The sequence below is a fragment of the Scylla paramamosain genome, chromosome 13, assembly GCF_035594125.1.
Source record: "Scylla paramamosain isolate STU-SP2022 chromosome 13, ASM3559412v1, whole genome shotgun sequence".
Classification (NCBI taxonomy): domain Eukaryota; kingdom Metazoa; phylum Arthropoda; class Malacostraca; order Decapoda; family Portunidae; genus Scylla; species Scylla paramamosain.
In genome coordinates this window covers 1,140,001-1,160,414 of record NC_087163.1, presented here as the reverse complement: position 1 = coordinate 1,160,414, position 20,414 = coordinate 1,140,001, and the positions used below count along the sequence as shown (strand labels likewise).

The following is a 20,414-nucleotide window of genomic DNA, read 5'->3' as shown; positions in this document are numbered from 1 at the left end:
AGTATGAAAGTAAGATTTTATTTTCTTACCAAGTTTTATACCATTTCTATCAAGCTGCATATACAATGAATACTTGTACCAGCTCTCCTATAAGACCTGAAATGAGGTTAACAAGGTGGTAACAGGTCAATTAACCATGTCTTGATCAGACACCTGGCATTGAGATACCTGGTGTTTGGTTACTTGGTTAGTTTGCAAGGCCCTTCCAAGGCTTACAAGAATTAAGTAGTATCTTTTATAACTCTTATATATAAATATATGAAGACTTGTTAACCCTTAGGCACAGGGCAGCCCATGTCTATCTACTCCCACCTGGTGGTAGAAGGCTCTAAGGTTTTGTAGTGACCACTTAGCCTGGCAGTGTAAGAGTCAGTAATAGCATACTGACTGAAGCACACATACCATGCTTCACCAAATGCACCACATGGTGTGTCATTTTGTCAACAGGTATTCTTTACCTTAACAGTGATATACCAGCTTCCAATACACTTTCTGGAAGCACAACTTCATTATCACTCAGATGTTTTATGATTGTAGGAATCCAAAATATAAGTAATGTCAGCAAGTGTCAGGGTTAATTGTAATGTTGCAGTGGTATTGGTACTACAGCTTTCCCCTCCTTGGTCTTGTTCTGTCCACTTCAATGCCTAACCTCACCAGCCTCAGCATGGACAATGTCACACCAAAAAATACAAACATAAGACACACAAGGCAAAGTATTACTACACTCTGCCAACTGATTGACTGATTGAAACTTTGCCACCAGAACAACAAGGTCATATGACAAACAGAAACTTCATGACTGTCTGGAAATGAAGAACATTGGAGTATGAGAGAGAGAGAGAGAGAGAGAGAGAGAGAGAGAGAGAGAGAGAGAGAGAGAGAGAGAGAGAGAGAGAGAGAGAGAGAGAGAGAGAGAGAGAGAGAGAGAGAGAGAGAGAGAGAGAGAGAGAGAGAGAGAGAGAGAGAGAGAGAGAGAGAGAGAGAAATTCTTATGAGGGCAGTTCAATTAATTGTTTAACTCCATCAGAAGGTGGGAGGTTTTTTTGGTGACTACTTCATACATGGAGTGTCCTGAACTACCAAATGGTTAAGAATTTCAGCCAAAGCAATCATCACAGCCCAACAGCTGCATGATCTGTACTGTGTGATGAGAGGCCCAGGACTGGTGATGTGCTGTCCCCCTATTATTCATGACATCACTTTGAAGAGCACATACAAAACTTCTTTAATGTGCTTAAAGTTTTTTTCTTTTCTTTCTTAGGACTAACATCCTCACATATGAGGAATGGGAGCCAGTGGACTCCTCAGCTACTATCTCACTGGACCTATTGTAATGCTTCCTTCAAAGGAACAATGTATCTGGAAAATCATCAAACTTACTCTCACTCCAGCCTCTTACCCCCTCCATATAGTCATGGCATACTGCATACACACACACAAACACACACAAACACACAGATACACGCACGCATGCATGCACACAAGCATGCACGCACACATGCTTGCACGCTCAAACACACACAAACACACACACACACACACACACACACACACACACACACAGAGGTACCATCTGCTTGGGGTTCCCCAGAATCTGCACGACAAACCCTTACAACTGGCATCTGGCAACTAAGGCAGCATTGTGAACATCCTGAAGTGCAGGCTGGCACATCCCTTCACCTCAGCCTACACACTCTGGCTCACCTGCAGCAAGGTAGAGGACACACTCACCTTGGGGAATCTTGGTGGACAGCACCTCCCCATTGGTGCGGGCTGGTTGCGACACATTGCCATTCACCTTCTTGTCCTCGAACTCTATCTCCTCATAGGGCCGGCCTGTCTCCTCCTTGTTCTGGGCCACTGGGGCAGAGATGGTTGGCCGGCTGTGGGCAGGCACTGGGTTATTCATCATTAAAGTGATTTCTTAATGGGCATTAAAGTGATTTCTTAAAGGAAAATGCTTTCTTATACAAGTGACTTTGTTAAAGGGCTGATATGATGGTAATTCTCCAGGCAGATATTACTGTACCACTCACCAGACTCTACTTGTGAGAAATTCCAGAAAAATTACAACTTATTTTTAATTATGAAATCATTATTGTTGGTCAAGTGTTATTTGATGATATAACTTTAGCACTACACATAAGCACAGGCTTATTCTAAATAAAAAATAAATGAGGCCTCACTATCATACTGTTAATGCACCACAGATACATTACCATCCCAAAGCCCCAACATAAATGTGAATAGTGAGAACATAAATGTTTCCAGAGAGGTGAGTGGATGCACTCCAGTGAACACCAGGGAGTCTGGTTAAGGCAGTGAGCAGCAGTGGTAGTGGTAGTGGTAATGGTAGTAGTGGTGATGGTGGTGGTGGTGGCAGCACACTGAGGTAAGAGGGAGAAAGTCTCCTTCCTGCATGCACCTCATGGCTGTGTCTTTACGTAAGCTAAAATAGTATACTGGTCTTTAGTTAAAAGCCATCACTATGAGGCTAATGGTACATGTCTCATGAGTTCCAAGCAGCACATCTAACATACTAACACAGCTGAGTGTTGCCTGATACCTTGATGCAGGCACTGTTCCCAATGCAATATGTGTGTCCACTGTGCACATACCAAGCCACAACATACCCAACACAACCATCACTCTAGGATCGGTTGTCATAGGGGCTGTTGTCACACGGACAAGTCTTCCAGCACTTGATGGCTGTGGTTAACCTACATGCCTGCTACACTTTATACCTACACCACTTATTCACAGGATATTTGTAATTTAGTTATTTACAGAATATTTACCCCTCAATAATCAAATAAATCTTTAGAAATACACTTTATTTTTTTTTCCAGAGTATTTACTGGTAAAAGGAGGAAGATGATCTGAGGAGTGGTCAGTGATCATAAGTGATGGCCAGCTGATCTTTATTAATGATAAATTGTTTAACTGTAACCATAATATCAAAGTAGGACTGTTGCAGAAGAATTTTAATCCCAGAATTACAAGTTTATAATGATTATTTCAGGGAGAGATTGTCTTCCATCTTTTCATTCTTTACAGAGTGTTGTTCCCATGTTATAGTTATGTACTACAACTACCTCAGCATGGCAGCACCTGTGTGTTCTGAGCTAGAAGTGTCCACTTGCATCAAAGGAAAGTGCCATGTCAGAAGATGTGTGATGCAGCCTTAAAGAGGTAGTGTACAGAAGTATTAAAAAGTCTTTGGTAGCAACTCAGTGGTTCCTGTTTCTGTAATTCTTGGGAGCACTATCTAGTTGTAGTGCCATCAACACTGTAAATGAAGACAAGGACAGGAGCCACCTTGATGCTGTGACCTTGAGCCTTGGTAAGCTGAGTAGGGAGGCAGGGAGGCGAGAGGCATAGGAGGCAGGGGAAAGGAGCAGGGAGTAAAGGGTACAACGGTACACCAGAAGCAAAGGATAAAGAAAGCACACTAAGACGGTCATTTCTACATTCTTGTTGGTGTCTGTCCTACACTTCATTGGAGACGGCAACACAGACTATGTACTATCCCTCTGGCCCAGCTACTGTCTTTGCTCCAGTCATCACACAAAATCTCCATCACCTCCAAAGCAGCTCACACCAACCTCCCCTTCATGATCTATTATTCCTTCCTCCAATTTAAAAAAAAGTCATAATAATAAAATCTGTCCATCTCCATTCAACCTGATTTTTTCTAATGTCCTGGATCTCCTCAGCTAGTCCCACTCTTTCAGTTTGAGGCTTTTCATAATGATACAAATATATGATTAATCTGGTCCTATCTTATGCATCACACTGCTGATCTATCTTACGCATCACACCTTATTTCCCAACTTTTCTGTCTGCTCATCTCCACTAACACACAAGTGACAGCTGTCTCACACAAACAGGTTCCATATTATGAAATGGACCAAAATATATTAAAAGTTCACAGCATTTCTAACCACAATGCATTTAAGAGAGAAAAAAATATGTTTCTTATGATTATTACAAGTTTTGCACTTGTAAATTTTTTTTTTTTTGTATGTTGTGGTGTTTATCCTGAGCTGACAGCTTGCACTTTACTGTGTTTCTAATAGCTCATATTGTCACTTTCCCTTCACTTTCATTCCCTGAATGTTTACTTCACAAATCTGACAAAGAAACCTTGATTACCATAAAGCTTTAGATCCTCAAATTATTCAGAAGCAATGATACTTCCTTTCTAGCTATTTTGTTTTTGCTCTACCATAGACTCTGTACCTCCCTGCATAATCCAATATGAGATACATCAGTCAGCCTCAACATGTATCTGTACTATGGTCTTGTCACTCAGCTTATGTGTCATGTGTACAGAATGTTTTTTTAAATTTTTTTTATTATAAAACTAAGCATTTAACAGGAAGTTTGTTCTTCTTCTGCTTCATATGGTTTCACAGCTTATTGTTCTTCCAGCAAGAAATAAAACTCATTGTTTTCAGGAATATTACATCTCTTCTTTCATACCTATTAATATCCATTCAAAAATATTATCCATTTCTGTTATATTATTCTTTGCAAAATTTCAAATAAACACCTACAAATAAAAGCCTGCATTTTTCCTGAAAGCAGCACATCTTTCCTATAAATCTTGTCATGTATCCTCAACTTGCTCTCATATTCTTCTCTCCAAATCACAAAATACTGATTTTGTTTTCTATTTCAATCACTGAATATTTACAATCAGTTCTACAAATCTCAAATCCCCAGCCCAAGCCAACCCAGCAAAGCAGCCCCAAACTGACTGGCATTTACTTGTCACTCTCAGGCTGGGAGTCGCTAGGAGGGAGGTCTGGGACATCAGTGCCGGGGGGCTCAACAGGGGGTGAAGTCGTCTGGTCAGAGTCCTTGATGGGTTTATAAGTTTCCTGAGCTTCCAAGGTGACTGAGGAGCCTGGAGCCTCCTCTGGGCTGGTAATCTCAAGTGTGCCCTCACTGCCCTCCAACACCTCATGGGAGTTGCTGCCCTCCTCTTTGGGGGCCTCGTCATACCACCTGTGAACCAGCGGCACCAACATGCACTACTCTTGACACACAGATCACCAAAGAGGGAGAGGGTGACTGTCTGGCACACACACGCATACACACGCACACACAAATGTAACACAGATGTGAAAATTTAGCACCACTTTCAGTGATCCAGAATGCACAGTTGGCCACTCTATGATCCTAGTCTCTGTGACCCATACTATCCATTCGTTTTGTGGGATCTAAACACCAAACATCACAACACACACCTCAGAACTGATGAAACAACTTCAGATCTGTAACTCTTTTCACCCAATCACTCTGAACCATCCTCTCAATGTGACCACACCATATTAGTAAACACATGCATACAAAAAAATTATTCATGAATATTTGTCCTCAAAGATCTCAATTTCTAACCTGTCATTTGTCATTCCAGGGAAAAATTCTACCCTTACTTGTGCCATGTTCTTCAGGTGTTCTACACTGCTGAAGCTCTTGAATATAAGCAGCAAACTATTACCCAATCTGTCAGACTAATTAGGTATACATCAGGCTGACCTGACATCCCTATAAAATGGTTACTGAAATAAAGGACTCACCATAAAGTAACACACACACACATATTTCCTAAGACTAAATCAAAACTATCCTTAGCCTTGGACATATATAGACAGAGAGGACAAGCATGCACCAACATGTGTCAGGTGTTCTGAGTCTCTCTGCATCAGGGCATGGCAGCACAACTGATTCACTGAGCTACACCATGAGAGCTCTATCCTCCACATATGATAAGACTGGGTAATCAGCCCTAGTGTGGACAAACCTTGTGTAGAGGTCCTTCATGCCTATCTTTTGTACCCCACAAGTCCTTACTCTTTAGGCCTGCAGTGACCCTCCCACTGAACCATTTTCTCAGCTCAAACACCTGCCATCTCTTACCACTGATTTATGATACAAATGTTGGTTAATAAAGCTGACCTCACGAAGTCCTTTTTCTTCCAAGTCACGTAACTTTTAACTTATACATATCCCTAACAGTACAAAGGTGTTGGTAGCAAGAGTTTCATGTGTTGGCTCACATCTCCAGGCTGGCACTGCATGGTGCTGCCTATCATGGCTCTGTGTCATTCTGTCACATCAGGTGGGAACAAAGACATTCTGGTATTTGCAGGAAAACACACACAAGCACATTCAGTCAGGTGAGATTAAATGATTTCTGGAAACTGTGGAGAGTGAAGATGTTGAGCACACAGAACACACAGAAAGTAATAAAAGTAAAGGTATTATTCTAAAACTTTTTGGGAAAAACATGCATTTTAGTGAGTCATCATAATAGAAGTCAAGGCCAGGAACTCCTATGGAAATGCAGACATGCTGGATTGATGAGAGTTGATAGGAAGTGTTACATGGCTTTCATAAGCTGGTCCTTTGGATCTGGGCAGTGGAACATAACATTCAAATATAAAGAACTAATTGGTTTTTCATTAATTTATGAAAAATTTCTTTATGTAATCACAAGTCATGCCTGCTCAACACTGATCTGTGTGTATGTGTGTGTGTATGTACTCGACAAATTCATACCTATGCTATGAAAATATACAGTAAAGGCACCACATGTACTAACACTGAAGCATACTAGTTAATGACTAATTATAACCAACAAGTTCTCAGTCATGTGGTCTAGTCATCATGTGCCATTGAAACTACTTCATGGCTTCATATGACAAGAATGGGCCTCACAGCCATAATATCCATAATTATGAGATGCACAAGTCTTCCACATGAAACAAGACAAGGGTGGTCTAACAGCACCACTATATAAATATCATGATCTGTTTTTTGATGCTCAAAGTAACAATATCTGTGCTCTTCTCTATGGATTCCTCCTTTGTTTGTCTGCACTGACATGCTGTGGCTCAATACAGGCACAGCCTGTATTTGTGCTTGCAGACAATATATCTAGCACTCTGGATTAAGACCCTACATTATGCCATATACAAGAGTTATTACATCCAATGGATGTGTTTGTAATGTGCTTGACTCAGGCAAAAATACTTTGAGTTCTGCCACTCTCTCCTTCCTTTGACTTTTGAACTTCTATGCTTTTCTTCATCAACATGATCTCTATTTCTGGTGTCTCCTAGAATATGACACTCATTCTTCTATCAACAAAAGTTACTTAATGTCTGAATGTTCTTGCATCTGTCACTATCTACTTGCAGCGAACACACACACACACACACACACACACACACACACACACACACACACACACACACACACACACACACACACATGAATTTTCTGAAATGTTCTATGTCAAGATAAAAGGAAGCTAAATCTTTTAAATGAGCTTTAAAACTTTAAACAATAATTAGCATTAAAGAAATTAGTCTTGTTGGCCAGTTACTATTTAAAAATAAATTATAAAAATTAAATTATAAAAACTCAAACAGTTTATCAGCAATCATATTAATTCAAATGGTTAATAGTATTTATAACTATGACAAAAATGAACTAGTATCTATGGCTTCACAGGTGCATCATACTATAGGTGACAGCCAGCCAGGCCTCTACACTGTCCTGAGGTGGTGTGATTACAACCTGAGCAACACTGATGTGCTTGTGTCACAACCTTTGCTCTGACACCATGAAACAAGGTAAGTGTTTTTTTTTTTTCAAATCAACAGTCAGCCTTCTATTACAGCTACATGTTGATCAAAATAACATATTCCTCCACACGCTGTCCATTCCATAGTGTTGTGCCACAAACACAATCCTGTGATTGCACTTGAGCCCAGAGCTCTGGAGTGTAAGGGTTCCTGCATCACAGGGGCTCAGGTAACACTCACATGGATGGGGAATTGGTGGTGTTCTGCGGTGAAGACGCCTCCACAGAAGACAACGGGCGTGGGGCAGCTGTCCGCTTCACCTTGTATGTTCCCTTGGCACATTCCTTTGTCAGCTTGTCTGCAATGGCCTCTACCTCTTTGGCAACCTGGAATGGTGGTGGGAGTGATACAAATGACATTTCCAGCATAATATTAATTAATATTACAAAAATGCTATATTAATACCTCTGTTCTGCATTGATAATACTCCCTAGTCATCGATAACAACCAATGTCACCATGCCATTCAGAGATGTAATGCTCACCTTACTAAACTCTGCCATGACTGTGGCCTCGGCAGCATAAAGGGTCTGCAGGTGGGAGGCAACATTGGGGATCCTCTGGTCGTAGAGAGCGGGAAGCTCTTCGTACAGCTCCTGCAGCATCAAGCATTAGTCAACAAACTCACACACAACAAAAGCTGTATTGCCTACATGTCTCTCACTATACAGTCGTGGTGCATCACCAATGGGGTTTTTACATGTAAATTATCAGTTCTTTGTTTGCCAAACACTAATGGCATGGCAGTGACAAAACTTCAGATATGACTAGTAACTCAACAAGTATACAAGTATACAGTATGTCTTAGGGGAAAGATAATGATGGTAAATCTAAGACCAAAGGAATAACTTAATTTTGATTTGGTACACCAGGACTCATCAGTAAAGTCTCAAGCATTGATATGAGCCTCAGCATCCCCTTCAGCACTGCTGCTTTCCTAACCATCACATAAATTCTCTGTTACTGCTGTATTCACATTTGTTATAGGTACAACTGACAATTATAGTGTGGTAATATTCTTTATTTTGAGAAATAATGTACAAAGTGCTGTAATGGCAGCCAGTCCCTGACCCACTCACCTTGTTGAGGACCTCGTATGTGGTGCGCGCTGTCTCCAAAGCATCGCGAGCCCGGGCAATCTTGTACTCGTCCCTCCGGCTGGCTCGCTGCAGGTTCTCCAGCTGGTGCCGCTGACTGTCATAGTCCACCAGTTTACGGCCTCGCTTGTCAATCTTTTTCTGTAAAGAAAATGTTTTCATAAATGTACTGTTGTGGATTCAGTCAGTGCTGAAGGTGTGATAGATACTTGGTGGTGCAGCCCCAGTGTTCAGCCATGCAGTGATTGGCTTCAAGAGAGAGAGATCAAGTGGGTGTCAGTCCTAAGTAATTTCCTTCATATCACTCACCTATGATTATATTTTCATGTTAGCAGTATTATTATGCCCAGCCCTCTTGGTTGCACCTCACTTTTAACATCATAGTCTATAGCTGCCATGCTAAGCCTCCTCACTCCTACCTCACAGTCTCCTACCAACGAAACAGTTCACTTTTAAAATTCAATCAAACATGACTTAACTAACCTCCCATCTAGGGCTTCATTTCCCGGATGCCCTAACCATCGAACTTTCGTAGTAGCAGTCCTGCTACACACACACACACACACACACACACACACACAGTCTTGCTACACCCATAAGTACACATAAGATATGGGAATAAGATTTCACACATATTTCGAGGCTTGTCAATGGTTACTAGTCATGAGCAGCTTTCAGTCAGTCAGTAGGCTAGCAAGAATATTGCAGTGCTGCACGTGTGGGGAGAGCAGGGGAGGTTTCCTGGTTAATGTATCCAGATAGTGGAGTTTGGCATTACTGCATACAACGCACTGTTATGGAGGTATTGCTTCTTGTGTCAGTATTTATTTTAGTTTATTACTCCATTTTGCATTTTTTGGTTGTGCTATTTTTGTGTCCATTTACATCTACATAATGAACTTGTGAACATCAAAAATAACTTGTGAATACACTACTAAAATATGTTCACCTGCGGCAACACCAGATCCTTAATCCATTTTGTTCTTAACGTGTGTGTATATGTGAGATAACATCATGAAAAAGGTGCCATACTTAACAGCAAGCGTCGGCGTAGAGCAAGCAGCGTTAGCTGCCAGCCCCGCGTTCTCTGGGGCTCGGCAAATGGTGTAGGGTTGCCATTTCTTTTTGTTACCTTCGTTTAGCTACCAGCCAGAGCTGACAAGTAATAATTCTAAAACTAAGTGAACCAAAAAGTGGATAGTCGTCACATTTTTTTTTTTTTTTATTTTACTGTGACCAGGACTGAAACCCTGGGCTTCCTGCTGAGTAACGCAATACCGCCCGAAATACCTGCGCTGCATTTATGAGTGCATCCACTTGGTATAGCCAGGTATACCACGGTAACGATGATGCCAAGGCGAAGTTTGCCTCGCAGTTCAACTTCCTGAAGATCATGTCCAATTTCGTCGTAACATTCTCATGGTTAACGCACAATTGTTCCACTGAGCTTCCTGCCGCGCCACCTGCACCCACGTTTGTGCCCGATAGGCCAATCGCCTCACCTGGCGTGTGGAATGGCCAATAGTACAGTAAGCGCCAAGGGAGATATCACATGCATTCGTCACAGTTCTTGGTTCATGCTCAGGAGGGATTTTATAATTTCAGCCAAATTTCCTTCCATCGGTATATATGAGATACTTCCTGAGTGTCACATTGGTCATAGTGGCCAAATGCTAATGGCTACTAACTACATTAGCCACTCAAAAAAAAAAAAAAAAAAACAATATACCTATCTTACTGTCTGAATATTTGTAAAAAGAAATGCAATAATTTTGCATTGCTTGTAATGTATTCTTAAAGTAAAATAGATTATTTCGTGCATTATTATATTTTGTCACTCCTTAAATCCTGATTGGCGCCAGTCAGGATTTAAAAAGTGACAGGATATCATGGTGACCCTCATCATCAACACGTAACATGCTGAGATGGCTTGGCTCATGTGACCGCCAAATGCTGGATGACAGGCTTCACAACACGTCACGCTGGAGGAGTGACAATACTGAAGACAGTAGTCTGATCTACCCTAATCTTCCATTCAGGCTCTACTGAAGCGCTAATAGCAAGTACTCCCTTATAATCCTGCAGCCACGCGACCCGAGGATATTGTGTGTGTCGTGTGGCGCCTCAGTGTGTGTGTGTGTGTGTGTGTGACCACAGCACAATGCTGGCGGGTGGGAGAAGTGACGCTGATGGCCACCGCGTATAAGCAAGGCTAATCTTCCGCTGGCCAGCCTTGGGAACAGATCACAGTACCACACACAAGGCGATACTAAATTGTCCTGCATGCCACCACCATGCGCCAGGAGGCGCCGCGCCTGTCATCAGACATCAAAGGCAGAATGTCAGTACATAACAGCAATCACTGCAGGAACGAGTCACTCCCAAGAGAAGAAAACTGCAAGCGGTTCTTCCACCTCTTGATTAATGTGTTTCGGGTCTAATGGGAAAGACAGCGACAGGGTGCTCCTCGTCCATTCACAGCAGAGGCAACGTCTGCGGTCCTTCCCTCTGCGTGTGACAGAGATCAGTCACGTTGAGGGCACGCTGTGGCCACCGAGTACCAGTATTCTCGTGAATGCTTTTAACTGAGATGAAGGAAATGATGCAAGGATTTGAAAAGTAAATTAATGAAAGCGAGAAAGTGTGACGTCGGTCTGCGTCAGCTGGTCAGCAGCAGCAGTAGCAGCACGACACACGCTGCCTCCTCAATCCGCCCTGACGTAACAAGCTTGGTAGCGCGCGGCTAAGTGCCCGTGGCCGTGCAGGGCAGCGGGCCGTGCCAGGGGTCATCCTCTTTGCCGCCTGCCAGCCCCATGGTCCCCGCCCCCGTTCCTATAAAGTCTCGCACCACAAAAACTGTGACTCTTCCTGCAGCTTTCTCACGCTAGTCGTGGTAACGTGGCTTCCACGGCTGAGGCCCGGCGAGGGATTATAGTAGTTCCGGTCGCCGTCTCCGCGGCTACCACATCATGTCACTAGCCTGAGGCTCGACATTCGGCACCGACGGTTACTGTCGTTGAGACACTCACCGGCGCCACTGTTTGTTGCCGGCATCTGGCAGACCAAACCCTCTCCTGGCCTCTCACAAATACCTCGTGCCCCCCTTTCCCCTCTCTCACATGCTGGCCCACTCACCGCCTCTTCAGGAATGCGGCAGCAGCAGTACTGCCCAGCCCTGAGCCAGGCGACGCAAGGCTGCAACCCCGTGGCCATCATTGGGACCTGTTCCTTGTACTTGCTACTGGGCAGCTTGTGTCAGGCGAGCTGCCCTGCCGCCTGCATGCCTCCCCTTGCTGCCTTGACCTGCTGCACCACCCCGCCATCTCTTGCTCTGCTTCTTTCATCGCCAACCTATCCACGATGTAGAACTGAATGCACCCTACATACCAGCACCAAACACCCACAACAGAGAGAGAGAGAGAGAGAGAGAGAGAGAGAGAGAGAGAGAGAGAGAGAGAGAGAGAGAGAGAGAGAGAGAGAGAGAGAGAGAGAGAGAGAGAGAGAGAGGCTGAGGTGGATAATAGAGACAGAGGTGCGGGGATGAATGGGTGAAACAGGAATGTAAGGGTGAAAGACAACACCTGACACACTGACTCACTCACTCATTAGGCACAGTGTGAGGCGAGGCGCCAACACAACCACCACCAATACTACACCAAGTGGGTTGCCTCTCCCTCCCTTCCTCGCTATGCCCCGCCTCGTCCAGGTGTGGAGTCCCAACCAAGAATCCCCCCAAAAATCTGATCATTCAAATACCTTTTGGTTCGTTGACATTCGGACTGGAGCTGGAATGCTGGAGTTGCCCTGTGCATCACGTAATACTAAGGCGGGTAAGGACTGACAGGTGACAGATGAATTGGATGATAGAAGACATGATGAAAGATTTGAGAAACAGGGAGTATAAAGTGTAAAAAGTGAAATACAGGAGAGGCGTCGCCACTCACCCTCAACTCCGGGAACTGCTGCTGGTAGGCGGTGAGCGGGGTGAGGGTCTGGTCCTGCAGTTTGTGGCAGAAGTCGGTCCATAACATATCGGAGTTCTGGGCCTGGGCGTACAGCAGCTCGTGTCCCACCCACTCCGGCTCGTACACCTCTATCAGGGTCTCGTACAGCCCCTTGCTGGCCCCGTGCAGCGCTGCAACACAAGGTGTGGTCTGTGGCGACTCAGGCAACACAGGGAGGCAATGCATGAAGCACGTCAAAGTATATGTGTAGTACGTGTAGATCTATCTAATCAAACAACAAATGAATGTAACACAGTAAGGCAGTGAGCATGCATTGGACAATACATGCAACACAAAAGCAACAACGAGGTGACATGCACACAACAATCCTATCCGGTAGATGCAGAAATAAGGGATAAATGAATGAATTAATAAATAGACAAACAAATGAATAAGAGGCAGGAGAGGAGCGCGAGGCTGTCATGGGAGGTATGGAGGGGTCGTGATGGGTGGTGGTAAATTACACGTTGCCGCGCTTGCAATGTTTAGGTGGACAGCGTGACAACACAGGTACAACTTCCTGAATCACTGATGTTACTCTACACAATGTTTAAGACAGAAAATAGTATCCACGACTCACCTTCGGTTGCCACATCACCAGTTCTTATTTTCGCGGAGTTCTTGGTGAGAATGAGTTAATTAATTAGTTCACGCATCGATTTCTTCTTGCTTTATAAACATGGAAATCAATGGGGTTCGTGATATCACTGCTCGGAGCAACTGTACAATTACCTTATATGGTTGACTAAGTTTTTATCCATACTGGATCCATCAGAAACAGCAGAGTCATCATTTGCTTATGTCAACGTTACACATTAATTTTTCTGCAGGTTTCAATGATTTATTTATTTTTTTCTTTTTTCCTACGTGCATAGGCGGTTTATCTTGATCGATTAGAATAATGCAGAGTTGATTATTTCTAGGCGCTCCAGACTTGACGAGAGAACCAGCCAATCTTCTTCACATGAAGTTCATTGAATTACCTATATATGTATATCCTTACGTGATCCAAGAGAAACGTGCTCAGAAACAATTCATATGTGTCAATGTTAATGGAATTTAGAATCTTACTCGGAGAGGGAAAAAATGTAGTACTTTCATAAATTCATGGTTTGGTGTGAGCACATTCCCTGTTAAGTAACACCAAGCAGTGAAGCCTTGTGTTGGAGCGGAAACACGTGTGTGTGTGTTACCGCGTCACAACACACGCGTTGCTCAGTGCCTCACGCTGGTTGTCTCCCGTCACCACACACACTCCTGCTGCTCACTTACTACACGTCTGTCACTCTGCTTCACATTTAAATACACGACGCCTGAAGGACAACAGCAAAGATACAGCAACACATTACCGTCCCTAACACTTATCACTTGTCACCATTATCCCCATCAGTCAGCCGCGTGGTGATGGTGACCGTACCAAGAGACTCGCGCGGGCCAAACCAACAATATCCATCAAATACTATGTATAAATAGGCAGAAAATAAAGGCACAAGCGAGGGCGGGAAGTGAGGAAAAGAGCGAGATGGCCGTGGAAAAATGCGTGAGGAGGGCGACAGCAGGAAGGCGTGGCAAGGGGGAGTGGTGGCGTGGCGTGGAGGGAAGAGCTATGGTGACGGCTGGGTGCATTCACTCGGCTGTATTCGTCATGGTCGCATACAAAGTCTATGTCCAGCTCGTCTTGTTCTGTCTCCTGATCCATTCCTATCTGACTATCGTTGCATGGAAGCCCCTGCCTCGCACCATCTCTGCCTGCTGCCGACCCATTCACGTTGACACTACTGCTGCAAGGACTCGGGAAGACTTACGTACCTCCTGATGCTGTTAAATTAGTCTTTTTTTTACTTAGTCCTCGTATCTCCTTGTCCCTCCATTACTTCTTACCAGTGAAAAGTGAACACTCTGTTCACTTTTCCCGGTCCTCCTCTTGCTCGTCACACCGTTACTCGGTATCTCCTTTTCTTACGCTGACAGCTTCAGTGTTTTCCTTATTTCCTTTATTTATTTATTTATATTTTTTTTGTATGCGTTAGGAGGTGCAGCCAATGCCACACAAGTGAGTTTAAAAGGTCCACTTATAATGTCGCTTCCCAAAAAGAAACTAGCAGAATCAGTAAGAGGAAAAAAAAAGTAAAAGAAAAAGTAAATCAGTAAACCGGTAAGAATATCAATGAGCATAAATCGTAAAAAAGAAATCCGTAACTCAAAAAAAAAAAACACACCCAGAGGCATCACAGCTGGCTGGCTAGATACACAGAGGAGCAGCCATCTCACTTCTCAATAGCAGCAGGAAAGCTATACTGAAAAACCCACAACAGAAAACACACGGGTAACCACAACCCAAGCATTGCGTCATACACTGAGGGGCCTCATGGCAGCAGTACGCGGCTGGCGGGGTGGAGCACGAGGCCCGCAATCACTCTATCCACGGGGAAATTAATCGCTACCAAACACCCTTCCTTGAGATGGAAGCGCTGGTGCCAATATACGTGGTAACCCAAAAACACCAAGAAGAGAAGAAATCCGGAAGGAGGAGGAATATGAGACTTTATAACCTTCATAAAAAAATAAATAAATAAATACATAAAATAAAATAAATAAATAAATAAATAAATAAATAAGATAAAATAAATGCGTTCTCTAAACTAGGGACGCAAAAAAAAAAATAAATAAATAAAAATAAATAAATAAAATAAATCGTGTGACTTAGAAGCACGACATAGGTAAAGAAGTCTTGACTCACAAAAATTATATTCTTTCCAACAATTGATTGATATTAGTTTACAATTCTCTCATCCTGTAGGACCGTGCATCGCGGCGCCAGGTCTCTCGTCTCACGGATGTACACACAGGCCCGTATTCAGGAACGCTTCACTCTCTCACCACGATAATTTTAAAGCGCCACAGAGATGATTAGCTGGTTTCTCAAATGTTTCTCCTGTTGATAATGTAGAAATATTGTTAACCTGTCACTAAAACCAAAATAACACTCCTAAAACCCTGTGTAACTTCAACTAAGGCCTTTGGAAACTAAAATGTGGAGGTGCGGCGTGGAAGTGTCCAGGATATCGCCACACTCCACTCCAGGCTGGACTAATAGATGGATACGTTTTGACGCCACTGATGATGACCTCTGTCTCCAGACATACGTGCGAAATGAGCAATGTAAAGAGGGTCAAGGGAACAATAGTTGTAGTAGTAGTAGTAGTAGTAGTAGTAGTAGTAGTAGTAGTAATAGTAGTAGTAGTAGTAGCAGCAGTAGTAGTAGTCACATAAGAACATCAGAAAACAAGGGAAGCTGCAAGAAATCGTTATGTCTACAAGTGGCAATCCCTGTATGAAGTAGTAGTAGTAGTAGTAGTAGTAGTAGTAGTAGTAGTAGTAGTAGTAGTAGTAGTAGTAGTAGTAGTAGTAGTAGTAGTAGTAGCAGCAGCAGCAGTAGCAGTAGCAGTAGCAGTAGTAGTAGTAGAAGTAGCAACATTGTACGAGCACAGATCACCACCACCAGCGCCTCACCTCGGCAGCAGCGCAGGTAGTTGGACACTTCCTTGTGCAGGCGGTTAGCGTTGGTCTGCTGGCGGGTGAAGTTGGCGTCATACTCGTCGAACACATCGTCTATCGTGCGGTCTGCCTTGCCCAGGTTCTGCAGGATCTGCAACAATACATACATCTTCATTACTAACACTGCCACCACACACACTAAGGACCGGATACCTAAACACTTCTGCCTGCATCTCAACTACTTTCATAAGGCGCTACTTAAAAGTTCACGGGTTTTTAAGGTGTTTTTACGATTCTAGTGACAGACTAACGAGATTTCTACTTTATTAGCAGAAGAAACAATCTTGAAAACCCGGCTGATCATCTATGTGGCCTTAGAAAATAGTCGTGGTGAAAGAGCAAAGCGTTTCAAAATACAGGCTATTAGTCACCACCCTACATACGCCATCACCACCACCATCACCACCAACCAGTCTCCACAACCTGTCCGTCCCTGGGAGGTCACTTATCTTCTCTTCCTCCTTCCTCCTCCTCCTCCTCGTCTTCCACCATCCCCGGGAAAGCAGAATTAGCCATGCACCACCTACAGTATTTCTTTCTCCACGTCTAAACAGAATAAGGAGAAGAACCATGATTGCTAAATTGTGAAAAGACGTGGTGTGTGTGTGTGTGTGTGTGTGTGTGCTACTATCATCATATCTATAATTATACTATGCATTTGCTTACCACCACTTATGATTCCTTCCAATATCTCTCTCTCTCTCTCTCTCTCTCTCTCTCATCACGTCAAAACACACCGCCTGCGCCTGAACACAAACTTGCTTTCCCAACAATTGCCTTCCGCTAAACCTTTCAGCAAAACTCGTCTTCAGCTACTGTCTTCCAACACATATGTTTAGTCACTCACTCTCCATAACGCATCCTTTCTTCATTACTGAGCACACCCACACCCCACACCCACACCCACGCAGTACCCCGCACATTCCTCCCAGCTCGTTCAGTCCCCCTGCCACCATCCACCCACACACGGAACATTCCATGCCCCACCCACACACTTACCACCCAGTAAACTCCTCCACCTACATGTCACCTTGCAGTTTATCCCTAATATTTAACCACTATCACCCCTCCTACCCTGCCAAGACGCCGCTAAAGTTATCTGTAGCATATGTTCTTTCATCACCTCCATTACCGAATCATACACTGTAGTTACATTGCTCTTACCGTTACCCAAAAACTGAGAACTCACACCACGACTATTTTCAAAGGCCACAGAAATGATGAGCTGAGTTCTCAAGAGTGTTTCTCCTGTTAATAATGTATAAATCTTGTTAATCTGTTACTTGAACCATACAAAAAAAAAATAAATAAATAAAAATGCACACACTTACAAACCCATGTAAATTCAACTAGATAGAGCCGTTTGAAGGTAGTGGAGGTGAGAACAGAATTGCTTCAGAATATGGTCTCAAGTTCAATACATAGACTATATCAGCATCGTCGATTTGAGAGGAGTGGCGCCTAACCCTGAGCCGCCAACACCTGTGGTTCCCCAGTATCACCTGAACCTCGGCGGTGAAGCAATCCCATGAGAGCGAGTGGGTATCAGGTAACCCAGAGCCAGTGCACCCCTCCCGTCTCCTCCAACTCATTGGAATCTTTATCCTGACAGCGAGTGGCAAGTCTTTCTCTGAGCCACACGTAGATCGCCTAATCTAGCCATTTTTCGGATGGGTTAAGATAGCTTAGGATAGATTAGATTAGGTAATGTTACGTTACCCAAACTAACTCCTCAGAAGTCTTTCTCTGAGCCACACGAACGACTCATCCAGCTATTTGTCGGCTGAGTCAGTTAACCAATGATGGGCTTGATTACGTCATGTTACCTTACCCAAGCAAACCTTACCTAATCGTTACATAAATTAGTCTGGCCTAACGTAACGTAACTCACACTCAGAGTAGCTTGAGTGGCTGATATTCTTGTGACCTTTAACAGGCAAACTCAAAGGTGAAGGAATAGTGGGAAAGTCATAGAGACAATAACAATATTTCTTGTCACCTGAAACACCGCGGTCTGGGAGGAAGAGGGTACGAGTTATGACCAAGTAGGTACAGTACCTGGGCTGAGATTTACGCGCGCGCACACACACACACACACACACACACACACACACACACACACACACACACAGAGAGAGAGAGAGAGAGAGAGAGAGAGAGAGAGAGAGAGAGAGAGAGAGAGAGAGAGAGAGAGAGAGAGAGAGAGAGAGAATGGTAGGTATATCCTGTCTCTTACTTAGTTTCCTTAGGACGTACACACACACACACATACACACACACACACACACACACACACACACACACACACACACAAGAAAAATGTTATTCTATTTGTGTGTGTATAATTGTAGATTCTTTGCTTTATTTCCTAATCCGAATGTCAACTTCCAAGCAAATCAATGAAGAGAGAGAAGAGAAATTAAGTTTTTTATGTGTGTGTGTGTGTGTGTGTGTGTATGCGCGCAGGCCGAGAAGTATTTGTGCACACGACAGGACATGCTTATCATTCCTCTCTCTCTCTCTCTCTCTCTCTCTCTCTCTCTCTCTCTCTCTCTCTCTCTCTCTCTGTGTGTGTGTGTATGTGTGTGTATGTGTGTGTGTACAAGTATTCACAATAACATAGCATCATTGTGTGTGTGTGTGTGTGTGTGTGTGTGTGTGTGTGTGTGTGTGTGTGTGTGTGTGTGTGTGTGTGTGTGTGTGTGTGTGTGTGTGTGTGTGTGTGTGGGTGCGTGCGTGCAGGAGCATGGCAGGTGACTCCGCGTGCCTGCGTCCAAAATATTAACACCTGTCTGAACTATCACGATCCTGGAGAGAGAGAGAGAGAGAGAGAGAGAGAGAGAGAGAGAGAGAGAGAGAGAGAGAGAGAAAATAATCTCGTCATGTGGAGGAGAGCCAACTCTCTCTCTCTCTCTCTCTCTCTCTCTCTCTCTCTCTCTCTCTCTCTCTCTCTCTCTCTATTTTCTTCTCTTCCTCCTCCTCCACGTGCTCCTTTTAAATCTCTCCGTCATCATCATCATCATTATTATTATTATTATTATTATTATTATTATTATTATTATTATTACTACTACTACTACTACTACTACTACTACTACTACTACTACTATTACTAATACTACTACTATATCTACTGCTGCTGTTGCTGCTGCTACTACTATTACTGCTCCTACTATTGCTCTATTCTCTCTCTCTCTCTCTCTCTCTCTCTCTCTCTCTCTCTCTCTCTCTCTCTCTCTCTCTCTCTCTCTCTCTCTCTCTCTCTCAGCGGCTCCACACACACACACACACACACACACACACACACACACACACACACACACACACACACACACACACAAAGTTATTGTTACTCTTACAGATAAAAAAGAGTTGAGTTGGCACTTGGAATGACAACCGGACCACGAGGAGGAGTAAAAAAGGAGGAGGAGGAGGAGGAGGAGGTAATGTAGTCCCCCTTTTCCTTCTCTTGAAGTGTTTGTATCTCCATGCCTGTTGGATCTGTCTGTCAGAGAGAGAGAGAGAGAGAGAGAGAGAGAGAGAGAGAGAGAGAGAGAGAGAGAGAGAGAGAGAGAGAGAGAGAGAGAGAGAGAGAGAGAGAATGTCCTCAGTAAACAAAGCTGTCTGTCTCAAGAAATGTACGTTTTCATGTCCGGATTATTTGTTTTTGTGAAGACTTGTGGAGTGTGTGTGTGTGTGTGTGTGTGTGTGTGTGTGTGTGTGTGTGTGTGTGTGTGTGTGTGTGTGTGTGTGTGTGTGTGTGTGTGTGTTTACGTATACCACCACTACCATAAAGTTATTTTCATCTCGCTTCAGTCTTGTCATGAGGAAAGGAACTGGCTGGCTTGCTTGTTCTGGCTTTTCCTCGCTGGAACACGCATGCCTGCTCAAAAGCTGTGGGCGAGCTGGCATGATGTGGCCTTGCGTGACACCTTAATACACGACATATCTTTCGTTAATCATAAATCACTCGTGTCTTCTTGTTCCGCAGTCACCCTTGAACGTTTTACTGCCTAGACACTGGAAAATCTACTCGTGTATTCCATTCTTATTTCATGTAGGTGGATGCAAACACTGTCTAGCGTGTTCTAG

At 43.7% G+C, this 20,414-nt stretch overlaps 1 protein-coding gene across 8 annotated transcripts in view; it reads right to left on the bottom strand.

The window, feature by feature from the left end:
- Positions 1–20,414, bottom strand: part of LOC135106284 (myc box-dependent-interacting protein 1-like) — a 90,181-nt gene that overhangs the window by 9,719 nt on the left and 60,048 nt on the right. For 6 of the 8 annotated variants that reach the window (XM_064015138.1, XM_064015141.1, XM_064015139.1 and 3 more), the window contains 7 exons: positions 16,278–16,413; positions 12,705–12,895; positions 8,743–8,901; positions 8,149–8,259; positions 7,845–7,990; positions 4,777–5,016; positions 1,735–1,886 (listed from right to left, as the gene is read on the bottom strand). In XM_064015138.1, coding sequence (XP_063871208.1) covers positions 1,735–1,886; positions 4,777–5,016; positions 7,845–7,990; positions 8,149–8,259; positions 8,743–8,901; positions 12,705–12,895; positions 16,278–16,413 — 1,135 coding nt within the window. The remainder of the gene's footprint in view (positions 1–1,734; positions 1,887–4,776; positions 5,017–7,844; positions 7,991–8,148; positions 8,260–8,742; positions 8,902–12,704; positions 12,896–16,277; positions 16,414–20,414) is intronic. The other 2 variants (XM_064015140.1, XM_064015143.1) reach the window with 1 other exon arrangement.